Source organism: Scyliorhinus canicula, chromosome 8, assembly GCF_902713615.1.
Source record: "Scyliorhinus canicula chromosome 8, sScyCan1.1, whole genome shotgun sequence".
Taxonomy (NCBI): Eukaryota; Metazoa; Chordata; class Chondrichthyes; order Carcharhiniformes; family Scyliorhinidae; genus Scyliorhinus; species Scyliorhinus canicula.
Genome location: NC_052153.1, coordinates 136947346 through 136969750, shown reverse-complemented (window position 1 = coordinate 136969750; position 22405 = coordinate 136947346). Strand labels below are relative to the sequence as shown.

General features: G+C 43.1%; 1 protein-coding gene across 5 annotated transcripts in view; it reads right to left on the bottom strand.

Moving 5' to 3' along the window:
• Positions 1-9981: 9981 nt before the first annotated feature.
• LOC119970525 (ATP-dependent Clp protease ATP-binding subunit clpX-like, mitochondrial) overlaps positions 9982-22405 on the bottom strand; it is a 92155-nt gene continuing 79731 nt past the window's right edge. For 4 of the 5 annotated variants that reach the window (XM_038805293.1, XM_038805297.1, XM_038805294.1 and 1 more), the window contains 3 exons: positions 16144-16236; positions 10914-11020; positions 9982-10174 (listed from right to left, as the gene is read on the bottom strand). In XM_038805293.1, coding sequence (XP_038661221.1) covers positions 10093-10174; positions 10914-11020; positions 16144-16236 — 282 coding nt within the window. In that variant the 3' untranslated portion in view covers positions 9982-10092. Of the gene's footprint in view, positions 10175-10909; positions 11021-16143; positions 16237-22405 lie in introns of those variants that run through there. The other variant, XM_038805295.1, reaches the window with a different exon arrangement.

Genomic DNA, 22405 nt, shown 5'->3' with positions numbered 1-22405 from the left:
AGTGAAGAATATTGTGACATATTTGTATGTAATTGAACAATTGGTACCAAAAGCATATTTGGGGCAATGGGGGTGGGAGTTAACCCTGACAAAGAGGACTAGTGTACTTACGAATAACAGTTATACATTTTACTGAAAACAAATAAATAGAAAATCAGGATCAAATAAATGTTTTCCTCACCATGATGGGGCTAGATGCTTTTGATGTTGTGTCTAAGCAGTTGCCTGCAAGATAATAATAACAATAATAATCTTTATTGTAACAAGTAAGATTACATTGCAATGAAGTTACTGTGAAAAGCCCCTAGTCACCACATTCCGGCGCCTGTTCGGGTACACAGAGGAATAATTCAGAATTTCCAAAGTTAACAAACAGCACTGTCATAATATACATCCATGTATATGGTGGAGTGCAGACAGGCAGTGATTGACACACATGATCACCAGTGAGCACACAGAACACAGCAGCCAATCACCAGATAGGACACGACCACTATAAAGCCAGAGGGCACCAGTTTTCCCGCTCTCTCAGGATCCAGCCTCTGAGACAGTCAGAGCTCGTGAGCAGCAGCCAGTGCAAACACCATGTGGTAGTCAGTTAATCTGGTCAGGCTAGCCTCAGGTCTCCAGTCAAGTCAGCATAGTGTCAACCCACAGTTAATCATGTAATATAGTTAGATGTTAAATAAAACCGTGTTACATCTCATCAAGTGTTGGAAGCCTGTCTCTCTCTCTACACTGCATCAAACGCAGTCCACATAGACCCAGCCTACCCAACACATCAAGCACGTCTTTAGGGACTAGTGGGAGGAAACCGGAGCACCCGGAGGAAACTCACGCAGACACGGGAGAACGTGCAGACTTCGCACAGACAGTGACCCAAGCTGGGAATCAAACCTGGGACCCTGGCGCTATGAAGCCACAGTGCTAATCACTGTGCTACCGTGCTGCCACGGTACTAAGGAGTAAGACTCCAGTACTATGGAATAAAAGTCACCATAGTCCCAGATAACCAAAGGCTGCTTTCCTCTTTGGGGAGAGCTGACTGGTGGTGATTTAACCTGAGGATCACCACATCTCTGGTGACGGGCAAGTTTGAGAAGGCGGGCATTCATTATTAACTTCAGCCAGTACAGGAATTGCATCCGTGCAGTTGGCCACATTCTGCATCACAAACCAACTGTCCAGCCAACTGAGAACATGCTGAAATTAATGAGATTCTGGAGTCGTGATACAGTAGTCATGAAACTTAGAGCAAAGCAGAATATTGCGGATGCTGAAAACCTGAAACAAAAACAAACAATGCTGGAAAAACTCTATCACAGACCTGAAATACTAACTCTATTTCTCCCGCTTCACAGATACTTCCAAATCTGCTCATTCTTTTCAACACTTTCTGTTTTTATTTCTGAAACGTAAATAGTTCAGCGCTGCTTGGTAAAAAACACTAAGGTAAGGAAAAGTATGTGATTCCAGCTGTCATAAAGAGACAAGGTGTATTCACACACCGAGTGAAGATTAGAGAGGCTGTCAGTGTCATGCAGATCATTTGCTTGAAAGGAAATCTGACAAAGAGAGAGAGAGCAGGAGATACTCCTTTCATCCAACTTCTTCCTACAGTTCAAAGTGAAAGTCAAAAGGAAAGTGCAAGTTTGCCGGTATTATAGAATAAGGCAGTAGAACAAAGAGAGCAGGATCATTGACAAAGATAGTCATTTGATATCACAGCGCCAGCATAATGGAATTGGCATTTGTTTTCCCCTCACAAATACCATGGGGATCACTGATTGATCTCTATGTGGGCTTCATAGAATATGAGTTCCCATGTTGAGTGAGCAGAGACCAGCCTAGGCCTCAAAAAGGATATCAAAATAGCTTTGTCCCCGGAGATTGCCGAGAAAGAGATGCAAGAACTTCAAAGGATGACGGATAATAGCATTCTCAGGTTGGGTGGAGTGCCCTCGCATAGAGACAGCATATTCACGGAAGGCACCCACATGCCTCGCCCACCATCAACCCAACATTCCGACAGGGTATCCTGGCATTTAAAAAAACGCCAGGATTCCCAGAAGTACCCGGCAAACCTCTCCAGGGGATCAAAGGTGTCAGCCATAGGGTTGCTGTAGGTGAAGTTGAAGGGCATGACCCAGGTCTATATGGGTAGAACTGAAAAATAAGAAGGGTGAGATCACTTTGATAAGACTATACTATATGCCCCCAAATACTCAGTGGGATATTGAAGAGCAATTATGTAAAGAGATTACAGATAGCTGCCGGAAAAATAGAGTGGTAATAGTTGGAGACTTTGGCCGGGATTCTCCCCTACCCGGCGGGGCAGGGGGGCCCGGCGTAGTGGAGTGGCGTCAACCACTCCGGCGTCGGGCCTCCCCAAAGGTGTGGAATTCTCCGCATCTTTAGGAGCTAGGCCCGCGCCGGAGTGGTCAGCGCCAAGGGTCTTTGACGCCCGTCGCCCGGCGTCAGGGCTTCGCCGGTTCGCGCATGCGCCGGTGCGTCAGCGGCCGCTGACGTCACCACCGGCGCATGCACGGTAGGAGTGTGTCTTCCGCATCCGCCATGGTGGAAGTCGTGGCAGCGACGGAAGAAAAAGAGTGCCCCCACGGCACTGGCCTGCCCGCCGATCGGTGGGCCCTGATAGCGGGCCAGGCCACCGTGGGGGCACCCCCTAGCGGGCCAGGCCACCGTGGGGGCACCCCCCCCCCCCCCCCCCCCCCCCCAGGACCCCAGGGGCCCGCTCGCGCCGCCACTCCCACCGGCAACAGAGGTGCTCCAATTCCCGCCGGCAGGAGAGGCCTGTCAGCGGCGGGACTTCGGCCCATCGTAGGCCGGAGAATCGTCGCGGGGGGCCCGCCGATCAGCGCTGCACGATTCCCGCTCCCGCCGATTCCCGGGTGGCGGAGAAGTCCGGCCACGGCGGGGGCAGGATTTACACCGGCCCCCGGCGATTCCGTGACCCTGCGGGGGGTCGGAGAATTCTGCCCTTTAACTTTCCCAACATTGACTGGGGCAGCCATAGCCATAGGGGTTTGGATGGAGAGAAATTTGTCGAGTGTATTCAGGAAGAATTCCTCATTCAATATCTGGATGGCCCGACTAGAGAGGGGAAAAACCTGACGTCCACTTGGGGAATAAGGAATGGCAGGTGACGGACGTATTATTGAGGGATCACTTTGGGATCAGTGACCATAATTCCATTAGTTTTAAGATAGCAATGGAAAATGATAGTTCTGGCCCAAAGGTTCAAATTCTAAATTGGAGCAAGGCCAATTTCGAGGGTACTAGGCAGGAACTTTGAAAAAGTTGATTGGGGGTGCCTGTTTGCAGGCAAGGGGACAGCTGGTAAGTAGGAGGCTTTCAAAAAGGTAACTAGCATTCAGGGTGAGCACATTCCTCTTAGAGTGAAGGGTAAGGCTGATAGAAGTAGGGAACCTTGAATGACTCGGGATATTGAGGCCATGGTCAAAAGGAAGAAGGAGGCAGATGACCTGCAGCTGGGATCAAGAGGATCCCTTGAAGAGTATAGGGCTTGTCGGAGGAGAGTTAAGAGAGAAATCAGGAGGGCAAAAGGGGACATGAGATTGTCTTGGCAAATAAGGCAAAGGAAAATCCAAAGAGGTTTCACAGATACATAAAGGATAAAAGGGTGACTAGGAAGAGGGTAGGGCCTCTTAAGGATAAACAAGGACATCTATGAGATGATCCACAAGGGATGGGAAAGATCCGAAATGAATATATCTCGTCAGTATTTGCTGTTGAGAATGGCACGAATGTTAGGGAAATTGGGGAAATAAAATGTGATGTCTTGAGGAGTGTACATATTACAGAGAAGGAGGTGCTGGAGGTATTAAAGCGCATCAAGATGGATAAATCTCCAGCACCTGAAGAAATGTATCCCAGGACGTTGTGGGAGGCTGGGGAGGAAATTGTCGGCCCCTTAGCTGTGATATTTGAATCATCGACAGCCACAGGAGAGGTGAAGATTGGAGGGGAGCAAATGTTGTGTCCTTGTTTAAGATGGGCTGTAGGGATAAGCCTGGGAACTACAGACTAGTTAGCCTTGCTTCTGTAGTGGGTAAATTGTTAGAAGGTATTCTGAGGGACAGGATCTACAGGCATCTAGACAGGCAAGGGTTAATAAGGCAAAGTCAGCTTTGTAAAGGGAAAGCCATGTCTCACGAATTTGATTGAGTATTTTGGAGGGTAAAAGTTAGATGAGGGCAGTGCAGTCGGTGTTGTCTACATGGACTTTAGCAAGGCCTTTAACAAGGTACCCCATGGTAGGTTGTTGCAAAAGGTTAAACCTCACAGAATCCAGGGTGAGGTAGCCAATTGGATATGAAATTGGCTTGGCGACCGAAGCCAAAGGGTGGTTGTGGGAGGTTGTTTTTCAAATTGGAGGCCTGTGACCAGCGGTGTGCCTCAGGGATCGGTGCTGATATTTGTTATATATATTTGAATGATTTTGATGAGAATATAGGAAACATGGTTAGTACGTTTGCAGATGACACCAAAATTGGTGGCATTGTTGATAGTGAGGAAGGTTATATAAGATTGCAACAGGATCTTGACCAATTGGGCCAGTGGGCCGATGAATGGCAGATGGAGTTTAATTTGGATAAATGTGAGGTGATGCATTTTGGTAGATCAAATCAGGGCAGGACCTACTCAGTTAATGGTAGGAAGTTGGGGAGAGTTACAGACAAAGAGATCTAAGTTCATAGCTCCTTGAAGATGGAGTCGCAGGTGGACAGGGTGGTGAAGAAGGCATTCAGCATGCTAGGTTTTATTGGTCAGAATATTGAATACAGGAGTTGGAACATCTTATTGAAGCTGTACAAGACATTGGTTAGATCACACATGGAATACTCTGTTCATTTCTGGTCACCCTATTATAGAAAGTATATTGTTAAACTAGAAAGAATGCAGAAGAGATTTACAAAGATGCTACCAGGACTTGATGGTCTGAGTTATAAGGAGAGGCTGGATAGGCTGGGATTTTTTTCCCTGGAGCGAAGGAGGCTTAGGGGTGATCTTATACAGGTCTATAAAATAATGATGGAGCATAGATAGAGTGGATAGTCAACATCTTTTCCCAAAGGTAGAGGAGTCTAGAACTGGAGGGCATAGGTTTAAGGCGAGAGGGGAGAGATAGAAAAGAGACCGGAGGTAAAATTGTTTCACACAGAGTGGTGAGCATCTGGAATGAGCTGCCAGAGGCAATGGTAGAGGTGGGTACAATTGTTTCCTTTAAAAAAAGTTAGACCGTTACATGGGAGGGTGGGTTTAGAGGGATATGGACCCAATGCGGGTAAGTGGGACTATCTTAGTGATAGAAACTGGGAGGGATGGAAAAGCTGGGCCGAAGGGCCTGTTTCCATGCTATAGACATCTATGACTCTAGGTAAGGCTACCAGAATCAGCAGTACACATGCCACCCAGGCCAGAAGCCAAAACCACCTCAGGCACATGCCTTGCAAGTATACCGGCTCTCAGAGGACAAAATGATGCAGTTAAACTGCATTGTCACTACCAGGGTCGCCTCAATAAGGATAAGGCTGCTTGTCAACAGTCATTCCTTAGAGCTGGAGGTGGATATGAGAGCTGCTGTCTCCATCATTGGGAAACAGACATTCCAGCATCTCTGAACGGGCATTCTGCCTTTAAACCTAAAGGACACCAGGGACAGACTAGCTACATACATGGGAGAACAGTTAATATTATGGGGACGACCACAACCCCGATAGCTTACGGACACCAGTCGGCACGACTCCCACTGATAGCCGTGGGAGGGTCAGGGCCTAGTCTCATGGGCAGGGATTGGCTCCAGAAGATCCAACAATACTGGCTGGTAGTTTTTAAATTAGGGATCGAGGGATTGTGTGAGGTTATTAACAAATACCCCAAAGTATTCCGAGAGGGCCTCGGTAAAATAAAAGGAGCGAAAGCCAAGATCTATGTGGATCCCGACGCCTTACCAAAATATTTCATGGCTCAACCAGTCCCATAACTCTTTTATTGCGAAAGTAGAGTCGGAAATCTCGTGGTTGAATGGCCTCGGGATAATACGACCAGTACAGTTCGCAGAGCAAGCTGCATCAGTGGTCCTCAATCTGACAAGTCAGATTGCATCACTGCAGGAGTTCCTCAGGGTAGTGTCCTATGCCCAACCATCTTCCTTTGTCTTCCGTTGCTTCATTAATGACCTCCCTTCCATCATAAGGTCAGAAGTGGGAATGTTAGCGGATGACTGCACAATGTTCAGCACGATTCGCGACTCCTCGGGTAATGAAGCAGTCTATGTCCAAATGCGGCAACACTTGGACAATATCCAGACTTGGGCTTACAAGTGGCAAGTTACATTCATACTACACAAGTGCCAAGCAATGGCCATTTACAAGAGAGGATCTAATCATTCAACATCATTACCATCACTGAATTCCCCACAATCAACATCCTGTGCCAGTGATAGGTGGAGATTGACAAAGATGTTGTGGATAGAAGGACAAATGGAAGGGAATGGAATTAGGGCTGATTAAGTTTAAGAAGGGTGCTGATAATGATGCATAAAGAAATGAGAATGTGTAAATGGCAGAACAAAGGTAAACAGTATGTCAAAGGGCAACTAGCAACAGGGAATAGATGGCCCTAGTAGGGTGGGTGGGGAGTGGGGACAATGGTGAGGAAAAACAGATCGATGGAAGAAATGAAAATAAATTGATCAAAATAAAAATGGGGTGAAGGTGGAGGAGAGAGTTCACAGTCTGAAGTTGTTGAACTCAATGTTAAGTCTGGAAGGCTGTAACTGTTATGTTCTAGTGCGTGATAGTAATTGAGTCAGTGCACCAAAGAACATCTAGTTCTAGACTAGTCAAATTTATTATTGTATAACAAGCTGTGGGTTGGAAACTAATACTAACAAACTGGAACAATCACAAACTAACCATGACAACTTCTACAGACTACCCCAGGTTGCAGTGTCACATGGTATAACTTGCCTGCCACCTCGTGGTCGGAGGTCAAACATGTTTACATGTACAATTGCTTATGCATATCACTACAGTAACGCGCCTAATCAGAAGATGAGGTGCTGTTCCTCCAGTTTGTGCTGGGCTTCATTGGCCCTTTATCCAACCCCACTGCTCCATGCCCGTACCCTCCCACCCCACAATGGTATAAATGTGATCCTATTTCCAGATCTGTCCAGCTTTGACAAAGAGCCATCCAGAATTGGAATATTAACTCCATTCTCTCTCTACAGATGTGTCAGACATGCTGAGATTGTCCAGTATTTTCTACTTTTGTTTCAGATTCCAGCATCCACAGTAATTTGCATGCCAGAAGCCAAATATATTGACACACAGGGCCTTGTCCTTTGCAGACAGAAGGCGCAAGACCATGCCTTATGCCTGTTCCAACTAAATAAATCCTTGGGGGACAGTCATTCTCTGCTTCAATCTCTATGGCAATGCCTTGACCAGAGTTGGCCCTTCTGGTTTGAATTTGAAAAAGAAGTTAACTGTTCTATACAGCATTCTCTGTGGAAACACATTCACCAATCAGAGACTGCTTGCCAATCAATCAGCACACTCTTCTCGTACAGTCTAAATTTCTGTTCCCTTTACTGTTGAGTGAACTTGTGTACCTGTCCTGGTGAGTGCAAGATGAAAGGTTTGACAGCATCTCTTTTTTCAGCCATACTCACATTCTGTACTACCAAATAACTATTTGTCAAACTTATTTAGCAGCTCAATATAGCAGCAAGAAATTGTAAATCACAATGATACTACTCACAGAGCGAGATAGAGAGAGACCGAGGCATGAGCCGGGCAAGGGCAGGCCCGGGTACAGCTGGGCTTCGGTGTCAGTGTGAGGCGTCAACTTGGAGAAGGGGGAGCTTGCAGCCTCATTCCTTGTTTCTACCATCGCAGTTGGGATTGGGACCCACCGTTTGAGAATCACTGGTTTAGGACTTCGGCAGTTCCTAAACGACCCTCTTATGGACTGACCTCATTGACACTACACCCCTGTATGCTTCACCCGATGCCAGTGTTATGGAGTTACATTGTGTACCTTGTGTTGCCCTATTATGTAGTTTCTTTTATTTCCTTTTCTTTTCATGTTCTGAATTATCTGTTGAGCTGCTCGCAGAAAAATAGTTTTCACTGTACCTTGGTACACGTGACAATAAACAAAATCCAATTCAGTTGAATTTTGGATTCAACAAATGATGGATTAATTAAAATTAGAGATGCACAAAGGGTAAGATTTGGAGAAGTGCAGAAATGTATAGAAGTTTATAGAAACAGGGAGGAGCAAGACAATCAAAAGTTTGAAAACAATGAAAATAATTTTAAAATAGAGGCATTGCCTACCAGGAACCAATGTCGGTCAGTGAGGACAGAGGTGATGGATGAACAGGATTTGGTAATATAACACCCCTACACCATTGTTTAAGAAGGGAGGGAGACAGAAATGGGAAATTATAGGCTGGTTAGCCTGACTTTGGTCGTTGGTAAGATTTTAGAGTCCATTATTAAGGATGAGGTTGCAGAGTATTTGGAAGTGCATGGTAAAATAGGGCTGAGTCAGCACGGCTTCGTCAAAGGGAGGTCAAGCCTGGCATATCTGTGACAATTCTTTGAGGAGATAACAAGGAAGTTAGACAAAGGACAGCCAGTGGGCGTGATTTATTTAGATTTCTAGCTGTCTCACTCTAATATGCAGATTTGATAAGAAGTGATCCCGCCCACAATGGGTGGGATTTACATCGCAAAGTCTCACATTATATCTCGCGAGGCGTTATGAGTTGGGTAGAACCTGGGAGTGGGTTTCCCGGCTTCTATCGGCCATATTGCACCACGGCATGCTGCTTTTTGGGCATAGTGTGGCATTTCGATCGAGTCCAAAGTGTGGGCTAGCCCTGAGAGAAACTCCCCAGGGCCCAGAAAAGTGACAAAGTATGGTTAGATAGCGGTGGGGAACTCGCCAACAGAGCGGGAGAGAAACTCCCAGTTAAATCTGCCTGAAATGACACAAAACTTTCTGCTAAATCGTGCCTGATATGTTAACATGAGTTGTTTTTGTTTCTGTTTTCCTGGTGCTGCAAATTCTAGTCAGTATGTATGTGACTGTCCACTCCCTCTTCCATTTGAAGGTGTATTTTTGATCAATTATGTCTTAATAAGGCCAGCAGAACAGCCAGCAACTAAAAGTTGGCACAAGCTCTATTTTAGGCTTTAATAAATGACCTATGGCTATCCAAGAGAAAGGTAATCACTTTTTCAAATGCGCTGCAGTGAGGATTTCTGCAGTGCCCATTTGAGGCCCAGTCCATCTGCTATTCTATGAGTTAAGAGGGGTTCTCTCCTGATGGTCGTGCAGAGCCATAAGATCTGCCCCTTTCAACAGTGGAACATGGGCCCAGGACCTTTTCTTTAAGAAAACAAACACTGAGAACCATTTGAGGGAAGAAAGAACTATGTTATTTTTGTCATAGTTATCTCACATATGTTATACAATGATATATTTTAATACAAATTTAAGACATGCAGATTAGAAAATACTTTCCAGGTAGGCTCCGTAGTTTGAGACTGCCCATGATGCAGAACTGTTTCTGTACAAAGAGTGACAAAGGTACAAAAATAAACAGAAATAAATTTCACTTATTCATGTTTACAATGTACAGGCATAACTCATTTGTTTTACATTCTTGAACACTATTTAGTCAGTCTGACAAATGAATAAATTCAATATTTACAAAGGTATGGTATTAACATTTTATTTTAAACCTTTGTTTAGACATTTTAACATTTTGGTTTATTACACTAGGGCGGGGGTTATTAAAGAAAAGCGTTAAATGTCGAAATATTATTTTCTGCAGAATTGTACAATATAGAGTTGTCACTCAACAACACCCATCCCCCACCACCCCTATCACAGGAAATGAATAAGTTGAGAAGAGCCTACATGTGCAAACTTCTTCCATTTATTGATCACAAATGAGAATGCTTTACTTGAGTCAGCTTATCTTCTAAAAAGCCTGTTTCACTTTGTACCCCAGCAGTATTTGACTGATCATTTATTGGTGTCAATTATTTCCATCCAGCCATGATCCTGGCTGCTTAACTTGCGGTTGTCACGTGCATTTGGTGGTTCCCTGTGAGAAGCAACCATTGTAATTCAGTTCACACAGCAATGTAAACTAGAAGCTAAGAAAACACACACTTTAAAACAGAAAAGTTGTTTTCAGTTTATAGACACATGGCAATATTCTTCAGACTTGATTTACAAGCTAGGATAATTGAGGGCATTGTACATTAACAAAGAATGTATTGTCAGTTAAAATCTGAAGTGCAGTCATACAAGTGCAATAGTGGAGGCAGCATATGTTTCTTTCTTTGTATAATGTTGAAGAAAATTATGTTAGCAAGCTGCCACTGATCTACAATAACAGAGTAAGATAAGTTCTCTTTAACTTCATAAATAGAACAAAATATACCTTATAATATGTAAAAAAATACAGACCAGAATTGTCCGAGAAGCTAGTGTTCTGACTATTTTGACAGTGATTCTGCAGTAATTACAGTCCAGGTACATTTTTAAAAAAATTTAGAATACCCAATTCTTTTTTCCAATTAAGGGGCAATTTTGCGTGGCCAATTCACCTACCCTGCACATTTTGTTGGGTTATGGGGCAAGACTCACGCAGACACGGGGAGAATGTGCAAACTCCACATGGACAGTGACCTAGGACCATGATTGAACCCATGTCCTCAGCCCTGTGAGGCAGCGGTCATACAAATTAAATTTTCTGATTTTTAGCTTGCATATCTAGTTCCTCAACAGTGAAATGTTTAATATTCACAACAATCTAAATGGTACGTACAGAAGCTTACCTAACATATTGTGGATCCTTCTTACCATCAACGACATCCTTATCTACACGAAGAGCAATGATACCTGAATTAGGAATCTCATACATCGGTTCCAGCAGTAAATGTTCCTGAAATAAAAGCAGAAAACATTATCCTTCAAAAATGTAACTTTTAGCTGGACTTTTATCATTTTCAAAGGGTATGAGGGGCTGGTTTAGCACAGGGCTAAATAGCTGGCTTTTAAAGCAGACCAAGGCCAGCAGCAAGGTTCAATTCCCGTACCAGCCTCCCCGAACTGGTGCTGGAATGTGGCGACTTAGGGCTTTTCACAGTAACTTCATTTGAAGCCTACTTGTGACAATAAGCGATTTTTATTTCATTTCATTTTCATTTCATATAGTCAAGTAATTATACTTGTATGCTGGAGAACATAGACATCGATATGGAAGTACATTATCTGCAAACAACAATATTGAAACACAACATATGGTCAGTGCTTCAGGTCAGTGGACCATGGAGCAGGACACAGCTTATGTCCCTCTTTTCTTCATAGAGTTTCTAACCTCACCCGTGATATGAATGAATATGGTGAGTGATGCAATATTCTAGGGGCAGCCTTCCTGCCCTCTCAGCAGTAACGTGATATCAGGGTGTGGAGCATGGACTGCTTACTCATCAAACGATGGTCCTGTGATTGCAGCAGTACTGATGTAATAGCATCAATACGCAGTACCACAGAGCGGCATAGTGATACAGACTCTGTGATTTTACTAGTCTCTTTGGACATCCACTGTAACTAACCTCTTTTCATTTAGAAAGTACTCTGCTCTACCTTGGAGAGAACTGAAATGTTAACTCTGTTTCTCCTTCCACAAATGCTGCAACGCCTGCTAACCATTTCCAGCATGTTCTGTTTTATTGTACATTACATTAGTGGCTTTACATTAATTCACTTAAATTTATCTTTTTGTAGATTATTGAAATAAATATTAAGTAGCCCCAACACAAAAGTTGGAAAAAATGAGTGATCATGGAAAATTCTGAATTTATCAAAATCTCCTCAATCAGGTACAGGGTAAGATTGGTCTGGATCACTCATTTCTATATTATTGGTGTTGGTTTACTTATGTAAGTCGCTGAATGAGGATGCATTTTAGCTGGCCAAGAAACAGAGACAATTTCTCACCAACTCTATTATGATATCTATTCTGGCAGATACTGAGAACCTAGTAAGGCAGAAAGCCTAGAGAAGTATGGAAGGTGCAGGGACAAAATTAAAAAGGACATTAGAGAAACCAAAGAGAGGACATGAAAAAATGTTGACAAGTAAAATTAAGGAAAACCCCAAGCTGTTCCATAAAGAGCAAGAGGATAACTAAGGACAAAGTGGGACTAATAAGAGACAAAAAAGGTAACTTTTTTGTGGAGGTGAAGGATGTGGGCATGGTTCTGAATGAATACTTGCATCTTTACAAAAGAGGAGGTTGATGCAGATATTGTAGTTAAGGAAGAGGAGTGTGAATTACTGGATGGCATAAATAGGGTGAGAGAGGAAATGTTAAGGAAGTTAGCATAATTGAAAGTGGATAAATTGCCTGGACTAGATTAAATTTATCATAGACTGAAAGGAAAGCAATAATGGAGGCTCAGCCCATTATTTTCATATGCTCGCTGGTTAAAAGCATAGAACCACAGAAACGTTACGGTGCAGAAAGAAGCCATTCCATCCATTGCATTCCCACTGGCCAAAAAAGGGGAAAAAAAGGATCTCATCACTCATTTTAATCCCACTTTCCAGTATCTGGTCCGTGGTCAGTTACATCACTTCAGATGCAAATTCTGGTACCTTTTAAATGAGCTGAGCGTTTCGGTCTCAACCACCAACTTAGGCAGTGAATTCCAGACGTTATGCCCTCTGCGAACTGACCTCTCAACTAGGGGAAACAGATCTTTATTGACCGCCTTGTCCACCTGTACTGCCACCTTGTAGGACTTGTGGACATGTACTCCAAGGTCTCTCACTTCCTCGACCACTCTCAATATCTTCCCATTTATTGAGTATTCCCTTGCTTTATTTGCCCTCCCGAAATTCATTACCTCATACTTTTCCGGATTGAATTCCATTTGCTACTTCTCTGCCCAGTCAACCAAACCATTGATATCATTCTGAAGTCAAAAAGTATCCTCTTCAATATCAATATCATGGCCAATTTTTGTTGTCATCTGCAAATTTCCCATTCAAATGCCTCCCACATTTAAGTCTAAATCATAACACGAGCCCTGAGGATCATCATTGGGGACCGTTTTCCATTCACATAAATGTCCATTTACCATTATACTTTGTTTCCTGTCACTGAGTCAATTTTGGATCGAACCTGCCATCTTCCCCTGTACCAATGAGATCTCACTTTTTTGATCAGTCTGCCATGTGAGACCTTGTCAATGTCTTATTGAAATCCATGTAGATAACATCCGCTGCACGGCCCTCATCGATCCACCTTGTTATTTCTTTAAAAAATTATTTTAGTTTAGTAAGACATGATCTTCCCCCAACAAAAGCATGCGGATTATCCCTGATCAATCCATACTTTTGTCAGTCTCTCAGACATAGTGGCCAAAGTTTTCTGTCATTGCTCGCGGCTGGGATTTTCCCGTGCCGCTGAAAGTGAATGAAGTTTGACTGAATGCCAAATTGTCCGTTGTTGCTAACAACGGGTCCCACTATGGACGGGAACGGAGATTCCCATTCAGTGTTGCAAGACTGCTTGTTATATCTTTGCCCCTTTGGCTCACCGTAGAGCCCTGCTGTAGTACTGTATACAAGGAAGTGATGTAATGTAACATAGAGGGGGAACAGAGAAGCAATAAGGATGAGAGAGACTACACCACAATAAAGTTATGTTCAGTTTATCGAGTGTTCGTGACTGTCATTCTGCAAATACACAACAAAAACCGGTAACGAGGGTAATGGACAAAAACAATCCTAGTGCTGGCTGTAGTAAACAACAGACCAAAGTTCAAATTAATTCCTTTTGTAAATAGGAAAACCGAAGTAGCTGCTGGCAACATGGTTGCAAAATACGCATACCGGAAACCTGCATGAGTAACAACGGCGGTAGCCTTCGGCATTGTTGGAGCTTTTGATGAGAATGTAGAGCAGTGGAATTCTTATACAGAGCGTTTTGATTATTTTGTTCTAGCAACCAAAATAGATGAAGTTATTGTGGTGAATGTATAAGCACTAGCAATTCACCAGTATACTGTGTTGCATTATGCCATGCCATTAACCCTGTGGGCTCAATCAAAGGGCCACTGTGTGGCTTCACCCACAGGTGAAGATGGGGAGCATGTATGGGCTCCGCCCATGGCTCCGCCCCATATAGGAAGTATAAGAGGAGCTGACCTGTGGGACCGCCTTCAGTAATGTATCAGTCGCAGGCAGGCAAAGTTGTAAACTGATTAAAACCACTGTTTACTTCGACTCGAGTCTCTGAGTGAATTGATGGTCGCATCAGTTATTATGGTGCCCACCTTCGTGAGCGGGAGGACAAAACTTAAGCTTTTCTGCAGTCTTGTGCAACCTGATAAACCAGGCATTAAATATATAAGCAAATTGTGTAAATTCTGCAAGCACAATTTTCACCTAAATCCCTGGTGATTGCTGAACACTTTGATTTCACAAAAGAAACCGAGAGGAGGTGGAGAGTCAATCGCACTGTGGTGATCCACCACGGTGTAAATATGTGTGTGCCTGTATTAGGGGATGTACAGCAGTACCTGTATTACAGGTTCGTCGGTAGCCCCTGCCGGCTAGCTCTGCCAACAGGGAGCAGTATAAATATTCATGAGTTCTCCTGAGCTGCCATTCTACCAGCTGCAGTCGAAGGAGAAAAATCTCACGGTAATAAAGCCTCTCTTGTACCGATTTGAGTCTTTGTGTGCAATTAATAGCGCATCACGCACTATTTATTATAGTGCTTAAAAGACTTACAGAATATTGTGAATTTAGAAACATGCTTAATAACACCATTCGTGACAGACTTGTTTGTGGTCCACGCAGCGAAGAGACACAAAAACGTCTGTTAACCGAGTGTGATCTCACTCTGCAGAAAGCCACTGAAATCAGTTTCTATGGAGCTAGCTGGAAGAGAATTCCAGTAATTGGGTTCATTCACTATGGTGGACAAAATATCCACTGAATCAACCCAAGGACGCCTAGGTCCTTACATGTTACCAGTGTGAAAAGCCAGGGCATTCTGCTGCTGAATGCTGGTGTAAAGACATGGGGCAGGATTCTCCATTTCTCAGACTAAGTGTTGACCCCAACGCAGGGTTCATCATCTTCACAACACCAAAACTGCCGCTGAACTTGGGTTGATTCAGCAACTGTAGAGGGGCTAGCACCTGCATCACGTGGAACGCAAGTGATTCCAATGAAGAACGGTGTGGAATTCGCTGGGTTCGTGATTGACACTCAGGAGGCTGACAAGCTGCAGCCGCATATACGCATTAAACTACTCACACATGCCATCCCAGTCAATAAGGTGGCACTGGTTGTGCTGGGGCGCACCCATACAGATGATGGGTCGGCTGGGGCCAGAGGGCACCTAGGGGGTGTGGGGTGGGGGGTGGCCTGGGGGACACCTATACAACCTGTGGCTCGAGGTTCACAGTGGGCTGTTAGTGGTGTGCGCAGCTGCATGGCCACTGCTATTGTACTCATATATATAATCATATAATTTACAGTGCAGAAGGAGGCCATTCGGCCCATCGAGTCTGCACCGGCCCTTGGAAAGAGCACCCCACTCAAGCACATGCCTCCTCCAGTCCATCCCCTCAACCCAGTAACCCCATTATGGGCAATTTAGCAATGCCAATCCATCTAACCTGCACGTCTTTGGACTGTGGGAGGAAACCGGAGCACCCGGAAGGAAACCCATGCAGACACAAGGAGATCATGCAGACTCCGCACAGACAGTGACCCAATGGGGAATCGAACCTGGACCCTGGAGCTGTGAAGCCACAGTGCTAGCCACTTGTGCTACCGTGCTGCCTGAAGCTTGCAGTCCAGTGAGCTAACTACAACAAAATTCAGGAGTAAAATTTTGGATTTTCTCCTTGGCTGATTGGCCATGAAACTACGAGTGTAATGGCTGGTTTGGACCGTGTGTCTGAAATATTTTAAGGATAACTTTCAAAATGCAATTACAATCTTCAAGAGTTGCACAAAGCCTGGTAAAAATGAACATACCATGATTGATTTCAGTCCTCTGGCTCCTGTCTTCCTTTCAATTGCTTTATTTGCAATAGCACGTAGGGCTGCATCCGTAATGGAGAAAGTACACTAAAATATAAGTTCCAAGAAGACTCCTGAGAAATCCCATATCATTGATGCATTGTTATTTATTTTCAGAAATATTTTCAGGATTGATTATTTAAATTATTGTAGTTTTCTCTTAGTTCTCTATTTTAATATTACACAATATATTGTTCCTCATGCTTTTGGAGAATACATTTTAATCGCTCGACTATACCTCAGGAGAAATAAAAAACACTCCCCATATCAGTACCAATGTCAAGAAGACAGTGAGCCTGTTGAATCTTTGCTGCTTGAAAAACAATCAGATGGGCATGAAAATTTAGTTTACTGTTCACCCAAGATAGAAGCCCTGGAAAGGTGGCTATCAATTGTAATTTTTTTAACTAAACCTTGGATTATTAGTGCCAGAATTGCAGTATTTTCAAGTTAGTGAAGTTTAACGACAGCAAAGTAATTTTTCAAATCAACCAAGTAATTTTAGGTCTACCCATCAATTGAGTAGAGATATAACAAATATTGAAGCTCATCGAGCAAACCCTAGCATGTGAGACATTGGCCAAAATTTGTGGCTTTTATCAAGATCTGTAATTTAGATTCCCTTTTGCCATAAAGAAATTTCATGCAACGAATCCAATTCTAGGTCAGGTGAGGGGGGGCACCATTGAATTAATGACTGCACGCTGAGTATATTGAATCTGCTGAACAACTTTAGTAAAGGGTAATCTAGCTTTGATTTTGTCTCATTGGATTAATTTGCACAGCGTTTTTAGGCTCCTGCAGCACAAAGCATTCCATGACAAAGGCAAAGTTTTCAATGTATTAGAATATGTATCCCATGTGATGACAAATGTACATTTATTTCAGATTGGAATATAACATTATAAAAACATGTATTTAGAACTTGCACATATAGGCTGGTCTTCTAAATATCAAGGACCACATACTGGGGCATCTTCACCAATGTACATTCTGATCATCGGTGTTAGTCAATGGAAGGCAGTGAATGCAGGAAGGGGAATTTAACCATCTTGTAGTGAAAGAAAGAACAAACTTGTATTTATATACTGTCTGACACAGCCAGTGAAGCATTTTTAATGTCACTTTATAATGTAGATAAATGTGACAGCCAATTTGCACACTGCAAAGCCCCATAATTAGCAACGCGAAAACTACCTGAGAAAACTGCTGGTTTAAATGAGGATAAACATTGGCCATAACATTGGGAGAAATCCCTATGTTTTTCTTTTATATTTATTTTTCAGAAGGAATTAAATGTCCTACGTTACCTTTAAAGGTTTATGCTTGTTCACATCAATAGGTGCATCCTACTGGAGATGGTACAGAGGAGATTTACCAGGATGCTGCCTGGACTGGAGGGCATGTCTTATGAAGAAAGGTTGAGGGAGCTAGGGCTTCTCTCACTAGAGCGAAGAAGGTGGAGAGGTGACTTGATAGAGGTGTACAAGGTGATGGGAGGCATGGATAGAGTGGATAGCCAGAGACTTTTCCCCAGGGTGGAAATGGCTGTCACAGGGGGACATAATTTTAAGGTGATTGGAGGAAGGTATAGGGGAGATGTCAGAGGTAGGTTCTTTACACAGAGAGTGGTGGGTGTGTGGAATGCACTGTCAGCAGAGGTGGTGGAGTCAGAGTCATTCGGGACATTTAAGCGACTCTTGGACAGGCACATGGACAGCAGTAAATTGAAGGGCTGTAGGTTAGGTTGATCTTGGATTAGGATAAATGGTCGGCACAACATCGTGGACTGAAGGGCCTGTACTGTGCTGTACGGTTCTATGCTCTATGTACTGCCTGGAGTTTAACAACTTATTTTCTACTTTTATAATTTAATGTCATAGTAGTTAAACTATTTAAAATGAGTTTAATAACCACAGCCTCTTTTTCCCTCAACAAACTCAGTCTCAGCTTTCTATTGTATCAAGAATTTAATATATTTGTGTTATTATTTGATTAGTATGTGTTGTTGCAAAATATGGAACATCTCCCTCAAAGAAATGAATGGAATGAGTGTTGCTTCATTGGGGCCAAATCGGACAACTTGAGTGCCCAACCACAGGAATTGCACAGGCAGTGTGACCATCTCTGCCTGAATGTGGCTGCAATCACAGGATAATGCAGATTAGTCAACTTGAATCGTTTACTGGCTCTTCACAGACCAGGATTACCAAGACTGCACATCAGTGGCTACCCTTTTGAACCAGGTGCTTTACTGGCATGGGGAGGGGGTGCTGGGGGTAACAATGTCAGAGTATTAGGGAGTAAAAGATAGACATGCTCAAATTTTCTTTTTAAAATTTAAAAGCCCATTCAATTAACCCAATGGAGAAATAACTTGCTCAAAAGTGACAGCAGAACACTAATTCACCAATTGTTTTGGATATTGATGTTGAATGTATGCATATGTACATTTTTGTAACCACGTTTACATACTAATATTGAATTATTCATCTAACCCGAAACAGTGTAGCTGATATTTTGGTTGTGTCCTCACACTGTTTGACAACCATCATTATTGTTTTTGTTTGATTGCCATAGATAAATGGAATTTAGTTAGTTATTTTTATTTTATTTTAAGCATTGGCAGTTTGCATGTTCAATTTTGAAATGCTATATAGCTGCCTTAATTTCAACAAGTAGTTAAGTGATCACTATTTTGTTTATGAATAATAATAATAATAATAAAAATACGGGGAGGCCAATATCACCAATAAGAAAATAAATCAGTTTTGGACCACCAGGAATATCAATGTAAACTTATACCAGAATACTCCTTAACTTAACCACTGGTCATTCTTCTCCCTACTGGTACAAAGAGGTAGAGAACAGGAGTGTGGAACTGCAGTGGCAATACTGCTTCTTCAATGGAGGATGAAAAATGTTCCTTCTTTCCTCCAACTCTTCAGAAATTATGGCCAATTGAGACAGCTACCTATGTCCAGCGCTTCGTCAACGCTGCCCTGAATCAGACGTTTGCAGCAATGCAAGAGCACCTGGAAAGGTGACTGTCTTGTTTTATTTCCCTTTCTGTGGGAAAGTGCCTGATGTCAGGTTGGTGCTTTTGCACAGTGATATACTGATGGGAAACTCAGTAGCACAGAAGATTGTAACCAAGTTATAAAAGCTGGGACCGATTTTCTTTTGGGGCAATTTGCTCGTGCTGTTGGTGAGGGTTTAAATCAACTTGGCAGGAGTGTGGAATCCAGGAGGTAATACAAAGAGGGAAAGGTGCAAAGAGTGTTGGGAAAGACAGGCTGTATACGATTTGGAAATAGTTGGGTTGGTTTAGCAGAAGAGGGAAAGTAATAAAGTCTAAATTAAGATTACTGTGCATGTATGTGAACACATGGAATGAGAAATAAGATCAATACGTTGCAAATACGGAGATCCACCTGAAACTATGTTGTTGTGGCAATAGCAGAGGCCACCCTCAAAGAAAAGCAGGACTTGATAAATTAAATATTCCTGGATATGTTCAGGAAAGATAGGAATGGAAGAACAAAGAACAAAGAAAATTACATCACAGGAACAGGCCCTTCGGCCCTCCCAGCCTGCGCCGATCCAGATCCTTTATCTAAACCTGTCGCCTATTTTCCAAGGATCTACTTCCCTGTTCCCCGCCCGTTCATATATCTGTATAGATGCATCTTAAATGATGCTATCGTGCCTGCCTCTACCACCTCCGCTGGCAAAGCGTTCCAGGCACCCACCACCCTCTGCGTAAAATACTTCCCACGCACATCTCCCTTAAACCTTCCCCCTCTCACCTTGAAATCGTGACCCCTTGTAATTGACACCCCCACTCTTGGAAAAAGCTTGTTGTTATCCACCCTGTTAGTACCTCTCATAATTTTGTAGACCTCAATCAGGTCCCCCCTCAACCTCCGTCTTTCCAACGAAAACAATCCTAATCTACTCAACCTTTCTTCATAGCTAGCACCCTCCATACCAGGCAACATCCTGGTGAACCTCCTCTGCACCCTCTCTAAAGCATCCACATCCTTCTGGCAATGTGGCGACCAGAACTGCACGCAGTATTCCAAATGTGGCCTAACCAAAGTCATATACAACATATGTAACATGACCTGCCGACTCTTGGACTCAATACCCCGTCCAATGAAGGCAAGCATGCTGTATGCCTTCTTGACCACTCTATCGACCTGCGTTGCCACCTTCAGGGTACAATGGACCTGAACTCCCAAATCTCTCTGTACATCAATTTTCCCCAGGACTCTTCCATTGACCGTATAGTCCGCTCTTGAATTAGATCTTCCAAAATGCATCACCTCGCATTTGCCTAGATTGAACTTCATCTGCCATTTCTCTGCCCAACTCTCCAATCTATCTATATTTTGCTGTATTCTCTGACAGTCATCCTCGCTATCTGCAACTCCACTAATCTTAGTATCATCTGCAAACTTGCTAATCAGACCACCTATACCTTCCTCCAGATCATTTATGTATATTACAAACAACAGTGGTCCGAGTAAGGATCCCTGTGGAACACCACTAGTCACCTTTCTCCATTTTGAGACACTCCCTTCCACCACTACTCTCTGTCTCCTGTTGCCCAGCCAGTTCATTATCCATCTAGCTAGTACACCCTGAACCCCATACAACTTCACTTTTTCCATCAACCTGCCATGGGAAATTTTATCAAACGCCTTACTGAAGTCCATGTATATGACATCTACAGCCCTTCACTCATCAATTAACTTTGTCACTTCCTCGAAGAATTCTATTAGGTTTGTAAGACATGACGTTCCCTGCACAAAACCATGCTGCCTATCACTGATAAGTCTATTTTCTTCCAAATGTGAATAGATCCTTTCCCTCAGTATCTTCTCCAACAGTTTGCCTACCACTGACGTCAAGCTCACAGGTCTATAATTCCCTGGATTATCCCTGCTACCCTTCTTAAACAGATTACTGTGGTGAGGTGTGGAAGAGGTGTGGCAATATTGATTTAAGGAGGACATTGCAGTGCTGAAGAGAGAGGATATCCCAGCGATGTCAAGGACAGAATCTATTTGGCTAGGGTGAAGGAATAAGAAAGGTGCAAATATATTGCTCACTGTAGTCTGTATACGACAAACTAGTGGAAAAGGTGTAAAGGAACAAAGTTGGTAGGAAATTATAGACAAGGGCAAGAATTATAGAGTAGTTCTAATGGAAGATTCTATTTGTCCAAATATTGGCTGGGATATTAGTAGTGTAAAGGGCGGAGATAGGAAGATTTCTGACGGGAGAATTTTCTGCAGCAATTTGTTTCCAGGTCAAACAAGAAACAAAGCATTGCTAGACCTGGTTCTTGGGAATGAAGTGGGCCAAATGAATCAAGTGTTAGTAGGGGAACATTTAGGGAATAATGATTATTCTATCATGAGGTTTAGGAGTTGGCTATGGAAAAGGACAAGGAGCAATGCAGAATAGGAATAATTAACTAGAGGAAAGCCAACATAAATGGGATAAGAATGGATCTGGCCATGTAAATTAGAATCAAAAGATTAGCAATCAAAACTGGAACTGAATAATCTTTATTAGTGTCATAAGTAGGCTTATATTAACACTGCAATGAAGTTACTGTAAAAATCCCCTAGTTGCCATGCTCTGCGCCTGTTCAGGTACACTGAGGGAGAATTTAGAATGTCCAATTCACCTAAGAAGCACGTCTTTTGGGACTTGTGGGAGGAAACAGGAGCACCCAGCGGAATCCCACGCAGACACAGGAGAACATGCAGACTCCGCACAGACAGTGGACCCAAGGCGGGAATTATCATGGGTCCCTGGCGCTGTGAAGCAACAGTGCTAACCTCTGTGTGACTGTGCCACCCCTGGTAATAATGATAGGTGGCTTTTAAAGAAGAGAGTTCAAGGTAGATTCCTACAAAGTGGAAAGGTAGAACAAAAAACTCTGAGCTCCATGGATGATGAAGGAGATAGTGATTAAGTTAAAGAAGAAAAAGTGTGTTTAAGTGAGATGTCAGGCAGATAATATAGCTGAGAACCAGGCTAAATACAGAATAGCCAGAAGAGGGCACAAAGAGAGCATGAAATGATAATACTAAGCTGACATAAATATTCTTTAAATGCTTTTATAAAAAGACATAAAAATAGTTAACGAGTGGTATGAGGAGAAGTGGGGCTGGTAAAGAATCAAATGGGATTACACGTG